At 39.3% G+C, this 14,075-nt stretch overlaps 1 protein-coding gene across 1 annotated transcript in view; it reads right to left on the reverse strand.

The window, feature by feature from the left end:
- Positions 1-4,171: 4,171 nt before the first annotated feature.
- The window catches only part of GABRB1 (gamma-aminobutyric acid type A receptor subunit beta1), a 122,383-nt gene continuing 112,479 nt past the window's right edge, over positions 4,172-14,075 (reverse strand). The window contains exons 6-9 of the mRNA XM_035550009.1: positions 12,552-12,689; positions 12,294-12,446; positions 11,054-11,298; positions 4,172-4,635 (exon numbers count right to left, since the gene is read on the reverse strand). Of these exons, the coding sequence (XP_035405902.1) occupies positions 4,288-4,635; positions 11,054-11,298; positions 12,294-12,446; positions 12,552-12,689 (884 nt within the window). The 3' untranslated portion in view covers positions 4,172-4,287. The remainder of the gene's footprint in view (positions 4,636-11,053; positions 11,299-12,293; positions 12,447-12,551; positions 12,690-14,075) is intronic.

A 14,075-nucleotide genomic window follows, 5' to 3' on the forward strand; every position in this document is an offset into this window, starting at 1 on the left:
CTACTCCAGGTTCACAGGGACTGCTTTGGTGGAGGACTATTTGGGGGGAAAGATTCCTAGCATCAGGTGATGTGTTGTTAATGAGGTCAAAACAGAGCCAATGATGTTTCAGAGATGTGAACCATCAGATTAATCAGCTCTGCTCTCAGAGAGCTATGTGCTTCAGAGAGGCTACCTACTGGGTTAGCCCTTGGCCATTTCATTCATAATCAAGTGGGATAGTGCTGAAGAGAGGTAAGATTAGAGTGAGATTAACAGATTGTTATAACTCTGAAAAAAATAGTTTTAACACTACGAGAACCAATGAACCCCATTTTTTCTGTGGATCTGGGTAGTGAACTGCAGCGCCAAGTGGATTCTCTGATGGCTAATAAGGCTACACTTCCCTTTCTCCCAGAAAAGAGGGATGGTTTAACAGGAGCTTTGCCCTCTCCTCAGCTACCTGTTTAGATGAAACTTGTAAGAATATAATACCTCACAGATGCTTACTCTTCTGTTACCTTTTGGTTGAAACTGCTAGTGGAGTCAAATATTATTGGCATACTCCCAGGTAGACACACACTCATGCACACACGCAGGGACAGAAGATCATATCCTTGGGAAAGCTATCTAAAAAGGACTTCCAGTACAAGTCTATTTAAATCTATTCAAATTCATGAATTGCATGAAACAGCAGCGCAAATTGTAAGGGGGGCCTAGCTGAAATCTAGTTAGCAATAGCACCTTATCTACACTGAGCTTGAAGTCTGCTCCTGAGGGCATGCAAACTAACTCCCAAAATATAGCAGTGACGGAGCTTAGCACTAAAGTGTCTGTTATTCACTTTTATTGTTTAAAGCCACTCAGATGACTCCAGCCTACTCATGGGAAGAGGCTGTTTCTTTTGTACTCACTAACTTCTAACACCAGATGGCAAAGTACAGGGGTACCCTATATATAGCTCCTCTTTTCCATCCTGTGCCTCTAATAACCACTGCCTTTTCCTTGCTGCCAAGCTATTGCTCTCAAGTGAGAAGTGTTCTGCTTTTTTTTTTTTCTTTTTTTCTAAAAGCAGTTGGAAAAAAGAAAATGTGCTAGTTATGGTTATGCACCCTATTCCCCTGTTTCGGTTTAATTCTCTTTTAAGGCCAGAAAGTGGTTTTTGTTTAAATCAGATGTGCCTTGCAAGCTTGTACACCAAATTCTGTTTTCCCTACCAGAATTAGTGGTTAAATATGCTGAGAGGAGCTCAGTAGGAGGCAGGAGATGCTGGCTCTGGGGTAAGATATTGCTTGCCCATGTGTGTGATGTGGCTTTTAGCCCCTGCTTCAAATCTTACTGCTGAGAGCCGGCAGCTGTTTCCTCACTCAGGATGGTGGCTTCCAGCCCTCAGCACAGCCAGGACTTGGTGCATGCTGTACAAAACCTGCATCGGGGCTGGGGTTCCTCTCTGTGCCGTGCACCGAGGGACTCCCGATGCATTAGGTTGGACCCTGCTATTCTGGAACATGCCACTTTGAAGGAGTATTGCATTTGCACAGCTCCTAGTTTGTTAGTGACCTTTCCTCAGCTCCATATCCATCCTTCCTTCCTTCCTTCCTTCCTTCCTTTCTTTCTTTCTTTCTTGGCACTGTATGTGTAACTGCTTTTAGCCCACGTGTTAGCACCTGTATATAAACTAGCCGGATGGTATACAAGCTAGAAATTATGTGTATCTAGATGCTAGGAGTCTACAAGAAAATATGTTGAAGACCATTAGAGCAGACCTTCAATCTTAAAACAGAAGGCAAAGTATCCTTTTTTATTACTTAAATTCTTGTTTCAGTATTGCGTTGGATGTTGGCTCTTCCTAAATATCCACATGGCTGTAGCAGTAAGGAGGGATTGTAATGTCTCTGTTTCCACACCACTGGAAGAGCTGGGTTAAATTACTGACCCAGTAGTTTAAATTATTCTCAGAATATCTCTGGGAAATCAGTTAGTACAAAAGCATGGGTCACTATCAGCTGTCTTCCACATCTTACATTACAAATATGCAGAATGTATTGCCTTCTTTGAGTTTATTTCTGGGTATAACCACAAAACTGGCCTTGAGTCTGTTATACTTTTATACTTTAGTTATTACTTCTATCTTTGTGGTCTTTTTTTTTCTCCTCTGCCCTTAAGGGTGTCCAATCCATTGAACTTGTATTCTTGGGCTGGAGAGAGGTTAACAGGAGTGGGGTAACATCTGAAAGCTATTTTTTTTTCCATTTTCTCTTTTCATTTAGATGATCTTGAGTGTAACAATCGGGTGCTATTTTTTAAGAGTGGGTTGCAGACTGCCTTTGAGGTTGGGTACCTTTATAACTGACAGCAGCAGGTGGATACGCGTATATGTGTATGCAAAGTTATAGTTGTTGGTGGATTTTATGTAGAGGTTGTACTAGGTGCTTTGTTTAATGCTGAGAGGAAACCAGGTTCAACCTTACACTGAAGGTTTTTTAGACCATCAGAGGAGCCTTTTCTGGTGTTCTGTAGCACATAGAGAAACTACTGTTGTAAAAGAGAAGTATGCAGTGATCTCTAAGGTGTTACAGCTATTATTCTCCTAAATACTGAGATAGTTAGTGCTGAGCCAAAGTATGGCAACACGATGTGTAATGAGTACCAATCTATTAAAAAAAAAAAAAAACAAAAAAAAACCACCACAAACAAACATCAGAAAACAAACAAAGAAAACCTCTCCAAAAATGCATCTGGGAGAGATTGCAGCCTGAGGGGTTTAGAGGCCTGCAAGTTCACTGGCTCATTGACTTAGTCTTATAAACTCTAATGTGCTTATAAACTCTAATGCCAGTTTGTTAAATTCAAAACCATGTAATGGGGTGTGTGTTTTGAATGGACAGCAAATATGGTCTTACTACCGTTGCTCTCCTGGGGCTATTTCTTGCAGTTATGAAGCATTCAGCTTGCTTAGCATGCGAGACTGCCCGATGTTTTATGTATTATTTATTTCAAGATATCAATGTATTACTATTAGTTGTCATTAAAGTATTCTCACTCTAAGCATTTTAAAAATTTGACTAAAAAATTAATTACACTGTCCCAGTTTGAGTCAGATGATGTGGGGCAGTACTTAGGGTTGCTGATGCAATGCAAATGTTGAAAAAATATTTGGAATTATTTTAGAGTGGGCACAGTCATATGACTTGTACCCTCATTTGACTGTATTAATATTGACCTGAATCATCTCACATTGGACCTGATGTCCAATGAACCTGGGATGAGGCTGGGACTTTGGAGCTCACAACAAAACTGGTAGACTCGAGGATCCCCCTAGATAAGCAATGCCAAATACCTGTTTTGCAGCCTCACATACTTTGTAATGAGTGCATTAAAGATATTGCCTTTCTTGGTTAGTGATTTATCATTCTAGACTCTTTCTGTAGAGGCCTGCTGCACAAGCAAAGGGAAGAGGCAGTGTGTCCTGATCTGTTAAGAGGTTCAGTTCTGGCGAGATGTGACAAGTGTTAACATTCAATAATGTTTCTTTTATTATTACATTCTGAGTGCAAAGTTGTAATGTCAACTGGTGATAAGGTCATCAGTAGACCTTACACTAGTCAATGAGGAACTGATTAAGAAGCTTTCCAGACTGCACGTTGGTATTCCCTACTAATGCCTACATGTGTGTATTGCTGCCTACTGTCCTGATCAGTGTTTCTTTCTGTAGATGATTGATAGTCTTGGTACTTACATAGGCCATATTGACTTGTATACCTTGACTCTCCTAAAAGTATGAAACGCTTTCAACGCAAAATAAAATTTAACTTATAGTAGTTATGTTTCAATAAAATGCTATGTTAGGCAAATTAATATAAACACTATTAGGAAAAAGCTGACCATAAGGAAGGGGAAGGTACTTGATACAGATAGATGACCGACCAATTGCTCCTCAGCTGCACGCACCTTGCTGGCATCTTGCCTGCAGCTCCTTGGCTGGGGTTATGTCTGGCAATATGCAGTGGCTATTAGCCTAATCTGAGCTCTGACGGTGGCAGAAGCAACATCTCAGGAGCCATGTGTCCAGGCTCACTCTCTGAGAGCAGTCTTGTACTATTCTAATCTGAATGTGGTGTCTGTTTGTGTTTTGTTGTTGTTCTTTGTTTGATTTGAAAGTTTAAATCTAGAAGTAGTCAATGGCTGGGTATTTTACCTTGAAAATGTAACACCGTTACTGCAGTCCTTCGTAGTTTACAACATTGAGAAGGAAAACAAACAAGTCCAGATGTGTTAGTGTATGGTAATGGTAGTGTATTGTATAAACTAGTGTACGTAATACAGCCAGTAAACAACATTGAAAAGAATAAATGTGATGGGAAAGACCATCCTGGACCACTTATCTATGGAGTTAACATCAGTCAAGTCAGGGATCTTGACTTTGATTTGGGATGCCCTTCTTCGTAAGCGTCCTTTCTTATGAAGCCTGTGCCTGTCCAGAGCACTCCTGCTGTAGAGGTCTCTGCTGGAAGTGGCTCTTCTGTATTGCAGGCTGGTGCTGTCGTATGTATACGTGGTGGCTTGGGTGTCACGGAGGCTTGTGAACACGCCTGAGCTGCTGAAGTCATTTCTTATGTCGAGTGGGCTAAGCAGCATGTTTCCATGGGGATCAACCTGTGACAAGGAAGGAATGTGAATTAGCTAAGTTCCTCAGCCAGCACAAGCTGCATCCCAGATGGGCAGGTACCTTCTGGCTCTACTGTTGAGCTGCTCCTGGTACTGCAGGGATGGTTGCATCTTGTTGACAGAAGTGAAAAGATGCTGAATATGCTTTCCTCACTAGTATGAAATCAGCTGTTAAGCATCTAAATATCTTCCATCCTGACCCAGCTTCTTGGTCTGAGACCTTTTAACTCAGTTATCACATCCTCCATAACGGAACACTTCTACTTTTATCTTTCATTTAGATCATGATCTATATGAAATACTGAGGTTTAATGTCTGGTGACCTGGCACCCTACTCTTGTACTCAAGGTGAAAATAAAACATTCCTGTCTCTGTCATTTTTATACAGTTTTGTACAGTTTTAGTGCTGTGGGTTAGTTTCAAAAAGTTTTGTGATGACGGATTCATCATATGAAGAATGTGTATGTACAAATAAATTTTATCAGTTATTGTAAAAATCTTGTGGTGATAATTAATTTTGGAGAATTAATCTCTTGTAGAGATGGAAATCCCTGCTCCCCACAGCATACCATTAACTTGTTCATCTGCAGATAGGTGATTCCATTTTACTTAAGGAAACTTTAAATGCAGTTGCATTTTTTAAAATTGTTACCAGAAGTAGTTATTTCAAACATGTTTATTTGTGCTGTTAGGGCACTGTTTTAAAATACTTGAGTAAAGAACTGGAAAAGGCAACCGGTATATACATATATATACACAAACATAAACATTTTGGTATCATTGTCTTTTTTCATGTATGAGTGTGATCACACATGAATGGCTGCATTACTACAGAGGTTTACTTTTTCACTTATCTTTAGGTTTCCACCAGTTTGTAGTAGAACCTCTTTCAGAAGATGTTTCTGGTATTTCCAATATTAATTCTGACTTTCCCATAAAGATTTCCTAGATATTTCAAATTCCCAGATATTTAAACTTCCACTGTATCTTAAATGAGGGAAATACACACCAGGAAACAGACCTCTTATATGAAACTTTTAAGACTTTGCCTTGAGGCTTACTATTAAAATTGGTTTTCATATCCTGTGGCCTTATGTCTGCCCCAAATATACCACAATTGATACAAGGCTGTCTGTGTAAGCCTTCATACAAAAGATAAAAAAAATCACCCATTGACAATATCTTGTCTATTGAAGCAGCAGTGATATGCCATGCATTATTCACACTCTGGGCTTTACCTCTTCAGAAATATATAGCAGAGTGAGGAATTGGTATAATAATCTACATCAGGTTTGAAGCACATTCAAGGAAAATCTCCAAGTAGAGCACACAGGGAAAATCCAGTCTCCAGGGCCTGCAGTGGAGGAAAGCAGGAAGCCAGTGAAAGCCTCCATTCCACCTGGCAGTGTGCAAGATGTTTGTTCCCATTGCTGCTGGGATAAAAGGATGTGTGATGACGACTGGCACATTTACACTCTGCCAGACTAAGTATTTGCTAACTGAAAACAAAGACGTGAAGGGACTGTTTGTACAGGAGCCTCTCAGGAGAGCAGTGGGAATAAAAGCCTTCTAAAAGGAGTAATGGAGTCACCACAGACACAGAATTCACTTAGTGAGGTTTAGCAACTGATTCTTTATATACTGAAATGATCATTTAGTGCGAATGTCGCAGTTTCCACCTCCGTTTTAGTGGGAAAAGCTTACATATTCTGGGTTAGAGAGGCTAGCTGGTCACAGACCAGCATGGTGTTTGCAATGTTTACTTGAGATATGGGCTACTGAGGTTCTACTTTTTAGGTCAAGTCTTCTAATACGTGCAGAAGGAAGATCTAAGCTAGGGTTTCTTACTCTCTGGAGGACTGCTGTAGCTATGGGACTAATCATTGCCTGAAAATTATGAAGTTTTCTGTGGAAAAAGTAAAGGTCTCAGATTAATAGTGGCCTTATAGTGTCCTTATAAGGGCCTTATAGTGGCCTTCTAGTACATAAAGAGGCCTACAAGAAAGCTGGAGAGGGACTCTTTGTCAGGGAGTGTAGTTCACAGGACAAGGGGTAGTGGTTTTAAACTTAAAGAGGGTAGATTTAGGTTAGATATAAGGAAGAAATTTATTATAAGGGTGGTGAGGTACTGGAACAGGTTGCCCAGAGAAGCTCAATCCCTGGAAGTGTTCAAGGCCATGCTGTATGGGACTTTGAACAACCTGATCTAGTGGGAGATTCCAACCCAAACCATTCTATGATTCTTTGATTTCTCTCCAAGTAAAATGAGATTAAAAAAAAAAAGAAAAAAAAAGAATACCAGAAGTTTTGATGGGTCAACATTTTCTTTTCAGTTTTACTGAATAACTCCTTGAGCTGTCTTTGATTGTATAATCTAATATTTAAACTAATTTACTTTAATGTTGTAATAGTAATAACAGTATTGCAAGCATCATTAAGCAGTTATTATGGCTTCTCTTTTGTGAAGACAACTACATAAGTGCTTACAACCTAAATTGATTCATAGGGATGTTTCTCAAATTAATATGTCCTGGCAGTTTATTACAAGCCAAGCAGCATATGAGTTCCTAAGTTAAGTATTATGAATTATCCTATTATTTTTTTAACTGAGTTTTATTTAGATCATTTTAGGAGAGATGATTTATATACATCATGAAACAATTCAGTCTTTGAATTGCAGGCTTTGAAGAGCAAAGGGCCTTACACGGACCTCTAATAAATTAGTTCAGGGAAGTATAAAAGTCCTTCTGATGTACCTGGGTCAAATTCTCTGCTTATGCAACAAGAAGTTGGGCTAATAGTCAAATAATAGTTGGACTCATAGCTTCTGTGTCTTAAAAAACCCTTTCAGAATTTATTGAAGTTCACTCCAAAATGTTCTTAAAACTTGTGCAGCTGAAGAAGATCAGGGGTGGGCTGAACCCAGGCTCTGTCTACTCCTTAGTTTTCTGGCCCACTGGCTGGCTGCTGGCTTTGGAGTGGAGCATTTCAGCCTTCTTCTTAGGTAGGAAAGATGAGCCATAACAAACCCTGAGTAGTTTTTCCTTGCTTGGATATAACCCATTTATTCTTTCAAATACTGTCTTTATGTTTCTTAATGGAAATGTTCTTTGTTATATTGCTATCCTGGAACATTTTCAGTTTAGATGGATCATATCTTTTATCTTACGCTTAAATTTTGCAAGGCATTGCTTGTTTCTTCAAGACTGTGCTGCATTAAGGAGTCTCAAGTTCTCTCCCTGTAAAACATAAGGGCATCAAAAACCATGTAATTTTTGCCTTTTGAAAATGAAGTATCTGTGATGCTCAATCTGTGGTGATTTAGCACAGACTTGGGTCTGCGTGGCTGAGTATGCTCAGACTATTGTTTAGAAACACAACGGTGGCATTTGTTGGCAGAAAGCTCATGGAGAAAGGCTGTGCTGGAGACTCAAGGATAAAGTTACTGACCAGGAAAGAGATGAATCCTGCCCTAAATTTTATTATGTAAACTGGCCATTTCTGGGATGAAAACAGAATTTCTTGATTAACAGATATTCTTTTATCTGCAGTAAAAGTATCACAATCTCCTCTTCAAAGAAACAGGTTATACTCAACAGGGATGAACTTATTCAGGTGTGGATTTACATGAAGGCTGAGCTAGTTGTGTGGTGGTGTGCTCCCTCCTTTTTTATCCTTCCACTACCACAGTGCCAGAAAATTATGCCTTCCTTGGATCCTCTGGCTGGTCTCTGGCTCTCCATCACAGATGTTTTGAGGTTCACAGAAGATTTGGAAGGAAGGTATGATGTTGTGCAGAATTAGAGGGCAAGAGACCACTTGTCAACTGCCTTGTGATGTAATTTATTGGCTCCTTAATGGTTCATCCTCTTCCCCACTTGCATTATGATTGCGTCCTATCTGTTTTCATGCTTAAGATACATCTGTGTAATGAGCATTCACATTAGAATTGTCTAGGGAAACAGAAGCTGCTGCACATGTGGACCACCTGAATATTTTCTTAAAGGACTGTTTGTTCTATTAATACATAACTATGGTGATTTCCTCAGTGACATCTTGCTTTGACAAATGGACAAGGACATATAAGCATTTTTTTACATTTTATTCAGAGAAATAGAAATCTTGTTTGTTACATTGTTTTGTTTTCGTGTATTAAAAAATTAGAAAGGCATAAATTGTGAAACTGAAGAGGTGTTATTTTCACTTTCTTCAGTCTGTAGAGAAGAGAACAGCTACAGATGAAACAGTAGGATGGTATCAGTTTCCGTCTGGTCTTCTCTGTTTTAATATCATGGTCACTTTGCTGAGTGTTGCTCACATATCTAATGAACTTGTTATCTGGTGAAGGAAGTCAAACTCTTTTAGTTGGGAGGGCTGTAAGTCAGATGGAAATAAGCAATATCTTCACCTAGCACAAAAAGAGGAAGCACTGTTACATACATCCTGTTAGTTATAGGTCCCTGTATGGTTACATGATTCCCTGTAAAGGGAATAAATCTCCTGTAGCTGCACATACTTACAGCTGTACTTCTTTTGAGTTCCAAAAAAGCTTTTCCCTGCTCCAGTACAAGCCATTATAATATCAATGAAATATCTGAAAAGATGATGAAGAAGGGCTGGGAGCTGTCTTCGCTAGAGGTCACACAAGCTTATTGAATTGCTCTGCTCAGATCATGTGCATTCTGTCTGCTGAAGACAGAAATCCTGCTGTGGGACATCATAATTTCCACACTGACTAAAATGAGTGCTCACAACGTCACACACTGATGTGTCTCCAGTGTGATAACTAACTTCATTGATATCTGTTCATCTGTCTCTATATGTATATGCGTGTCTGTCTATGTGTATACATATATCTAAAATCACAAACCTGCACTGTACAGACAGAAAGCATTCTACTGAATTTAAGAGTTCTCAGTATCAAAATGTAATTTCAACCTAAAGTGTGAACGCTTACAAATCCTCGTATAAAATAGGTGTTCTTTACATTTGCTGTCAGAAAAATGCTGGTGTATATATGTTGTGCTCTGAAAAGCTCAAGTGTGTTCATAAATCTATTCCATCCCATTCTGCTTATTGTTCTTTGGGTAATCTTCACCAACATAACATTTAGACAAAGCTCTTTTATATGAGCTAGGTCTTTTTGATATTCAATCAAACTAACCAAATGTGTAGGAAAAAGAGCTTACCTCCACTCTGACTCTCTTATCCTGACTCCGGTGAGCGCACTGGGGCCTATGTAGCCAAGGCTTTCCTCTTCATCATGAACCCCTGTTGTGCTTTTTCACTTAGGCTGGATTAGCCCAGAAGCTGTGGAAGTAGCTGGTCCCAGTGTGTGGATTTTTTTTTTCCTTCCTTATTTTCCGCAGAATCAGACAGACAGTATCTACACACAGCAATCCAAAATGGCGACAACAATCCATATCTCCTCTGCTTTGTGGAGGACAATACTTTGTGGGACCTCGGAGATTGCTGCAAGTCTGAGCTGAAATTGTGCATTCACTGTAATAAAGCATCTCCTACATATTGGGACAGGAGGCAAATGCAGGTAAGGACTTTTAATGGGCTCATGAGTTCACTGGGACTGAGAGCATGATGCCTAACAGCAGTGGTGTGGCTGCTGGAACACAAGACATCTAGTTGGACACACAACTCTAGCACTAATAAAACACCACAGTTTTGGAAATGCACTTCCTGACATGTATGTGAAACTGCAACCATCCATCAAGCTAATGGCTTACCTTTTAAGAGTTTTATGTTAGTCTTTTTCTTCAAGCTGAACGGAGAGCTCAAATAGATTTTTGTCCAAAAGTTACCACCTCAGGCCACAGCAGAACAGAATTTTAAGAGGTAGCCTGGATAAGATCCATCCAGATACTTGGATGGAATATATTGTAAGAAAATAAGAGAGCAGCAAAAATTCTTTGGGCTCATTACGACGTATTTTCCACTGAGAATTTCTGAGAATTCAGTGGTGTGGGTTTCATTCAAGACTCACTGTAGCAACAGAATCTGTCTTTGCTTTCTATTTTTGGTGAGGTTTCTGTGTATAAAAGGAAACTCTATATTAAATATTTATTCTGTACCAACTTCTATAGAAAAGTCCATCTTTACAGTTGAAATGGTAAATGTTCAACTTCCTTGTACCCCTTTTCTTTCTTCTGTGCTGCAAATAAATGCTTCTTCTCAATAGCCATTCGCATATTCTGTAGTTTTCTACTCTGTTTTGAGTTGAAGACTGAAAAAAATACGTTACTGTAATCTCCTTAAAATATATTTTTTCTATAGACAATCTTAAGTGATTTTTGCATGTGTTTGAACAGTATTTCTCTCGATCATCATATTCATCAACATTGTCACAGCAGAAATAATGTTTGAAAAGTTAATTTGAACATTTTACCTGGACTCTAGTTGTTTCCAGTCTGTTCCTCTCGCCTGCAGCATGTCCTGTCCTGTCTGCTGTCTTTTTTTGACGTTGGGGTCCTTTCCCAAAGAATATATAGTTTACAAAGGCATACTCCAGCAAGGCCAGAAACACAAACACAAAGCATCCCATCAGGTAAATATCTATTGCTTTGACATAGGGAATCTTTGGCAAGGTCTCCCTGAGGTGGGTGCTGATGGTGGTCATCGTCAGCACGGTTGTGATTCCTACAAGAGAGGTGAACATTGACTAAAAAGACAGTGAAGAAGAGATGAGTGTAAAGGCGTTGTTCACCTACTATGCAATTCTGATGCTGATAGCTTAATAATGTGATCAGGTCCTAAATACTTCTGGAACACTTTATTTACAGCAGTAGCCCTGCTTGACCCATAGAGTATCTTTTATTGTCCTGGGGAACCAGAATAAGTATCCAACTTTTGACTGAAAACCTTCCCTTTCCCTTCTGAAAGGGAAGTTTTGTGATAAAATGATGGTCTTTGGTGAAAAGAAGATGATATTCTTGTGCCAAAGACCTTTTCCTGTTAAAGGAGTGCTCTGAATTAAAACATTTCTATCTCACTTCTGTTTTTTTGTTTTGTTTTGTTTTGTTTTGTTTTTAGCTGGATGAAATTATTTTTAGTCTGGTCTAATCACAGGCCATTAATGTATCTAGATAATAACACTATGCACAGGCACAATGAGTTGAATTTACAGAGAGGTGAGTCAAAATAGAGGTGGGAGAAAACGGCTGTCTGACATTCTAATTTGAAGAGGGTATCTGCCTTAAAGCACAAGCAGTGGCAGAAGATCTTGGTTCTTATGGTAAATTGTAGGAAAGAACATGGTATGGGAAATAAGCAACCATGGGGGTAAAACAGGCTTATTTGGTGTAAATTGGTTTCCACCGTTGTCCATAGGACCTTGTGTACTCATTCAAGCTACACATCCAGCTGAAGGCAACTCTTTTTAACATCAATGAAATGAAAAAAAAAATTGGAAAAAAAAAATGAAAAAAAGTCAGTCAGGATCCCAAACTAACCGCAGAGCCAAACATCAGACATAGGCAAGGTGACATCTGCCTGCCTTCCCAACAGTGAAGACCCTACACTGAACGGCATCAGACCACAGTTAATACTTCTGAAATCAGCTGTACAGAATTGGCACTACTGTGTTCAAAGGCAAGAAGCATCCATGTATTGCGGTGATTTTGAAAATAAGTTACCTAGAGCAACTCTGGCTGCAGAGGCATCATAATTGATCCAAAAAGATACCCACGACAGAATAGTGATCAATGTGGAAGGCATATAGGTCTGCAAAATGAAGTAGCCAATATTTCTCTTGAGCCGGAAGCTAAGTGATAACCGAGGATATGCTCCTGAAAGAAAGAAGCCATACAATGACTAATGCCTAAGATAAGTTAGACATTGATATCTCTGGGGTTGGGGGGGGGGGGGAGCTTTTCTAACTAGCTGGTGCTTACCTGTTGTAAACTCCACTCTCTTTGATACCATCTTGTAATCAACAATAGAAAATTGTGGGAGCTCAATGTTACTAACTCCGGTTACCGCAGACTCTCCTCCATTCCAATAAAATTCAATATCATCAGTTGTGTATCCATCTGAAACAGAGGCACAGTTTGGCTATTGATTTTTCTTTTTGTTTCATCACTTAGCTTAAACAGTTGCTGTTAAAGTGGAAGGAGCTGCTCTTGAATGCTGTTCTGTGAAATTCCTGCTATACAGAAGCCACTTCCACTTCTCTGTGCCTAGGGGAAGCTTCTTAGTGCAGAAAGTGAGAAAAGAGAAAATAAGGACAGAATTTAAGATTAAAGATCAATTTTTAGCTAGCTCTAATAATACTGCTTTTAGTTCAGGCTTGAGTTGCTCAGTTTACTAATAGACTGATAACATTAGGAAAACTTTTAAACTGGTTAGGAGGAGCTCTGACAGTAAAATCAGGTTCCATGTCCAGCTTTGCTTTTGATTTCCTGTGCAGCCTGTGACAAAACACAGAGTTTGGATCCAGCAGAGGCAAAGATGATTCCAGAAGAAGTCAGGAGTCTGTACTACAATCTGACACCATCTGGCTGAGCTGTAGTTACCCCTTTGATATTCATAGTGTTTTATATTTTAATTAGACCACTAATTAGACCACACCATTATTGATCTTCTGTTATCACAGAAAAAATTCCTATCTACTTTAAAACTAGTGTGTTTCTTCTCCCTTCTTTTAACAGTGATGTTGATTATTTTTCATGTAATTAAAAATTAATCTGCCATTTTACCATTGGGAATGTAAACATTATTGTTAGCAATTTCAAATACATTTTGATTAAGCTCAAAAGTGGTTGAATTTCAAAATCTCACAATTGATGTCATTTTGAACTAATGCTTAAGCTGCTTCCAGTTTATTGCATTTTGCTACTTTCTCCAGATGCCCACTGACAGAAAGAAGAGCTCATCCAATTTTAGACTTTTCCTTCAGGCATGAGAGTTAAACCACAGGTTTAAATCATGTAACACAGATCAAATAGAAACATGAGTTTGAACTCAAAACTGGACAGTGGTTTTGCCACTGAACAAACCACAGCATCAGAAGCCTCTGCAGAGCTAGGAACTTTTCATTCTATATGCACTGCTGATGAATTTTCTAGCTAGGGATATTAGACTGGAGATGTCTGTTCCTATGATAGTGCTTGGTAATAGGCTCGTGTCAGGAAGGCTGACTACATGCAAAATGGATCTGCAGGTCCCCTGGGGGCAGTCGGGGGAGCTCTCAAAGCATGCCACAAGGCTTGAGAGACCACTTAGAAATTCTGCAGTTATTGAACGGATATCTTTTGATGCAAACATACAGTGACGGATTGAACAAGGTTAAGTGTTCACATCTTATTTGTGAACTGTGCCATGGTTTGCTAACTGTCTGAATTGCTGCTGAAACTGTACTAACCTGTGTAATATGGATCATTGCTGTTTGCTTAAACTTCGGTGCTTTCCATTACTTA

Source organism: Cygnus atratus, chromosome 4, assembly GCF_013377495.2.
Source record: "Cygnus atratus isolate AKBS03 ecotype Queensland, Australia chromosome 4, CAtr_DNAZoo_HiC_assembly, whole genome shotgun sequence".
Lineage (NCBI taxonomy): Eukaryota > Metazoa > Chordata > Aves > Anseriformes > Anatidae > Cygnus > Cygnus atratus.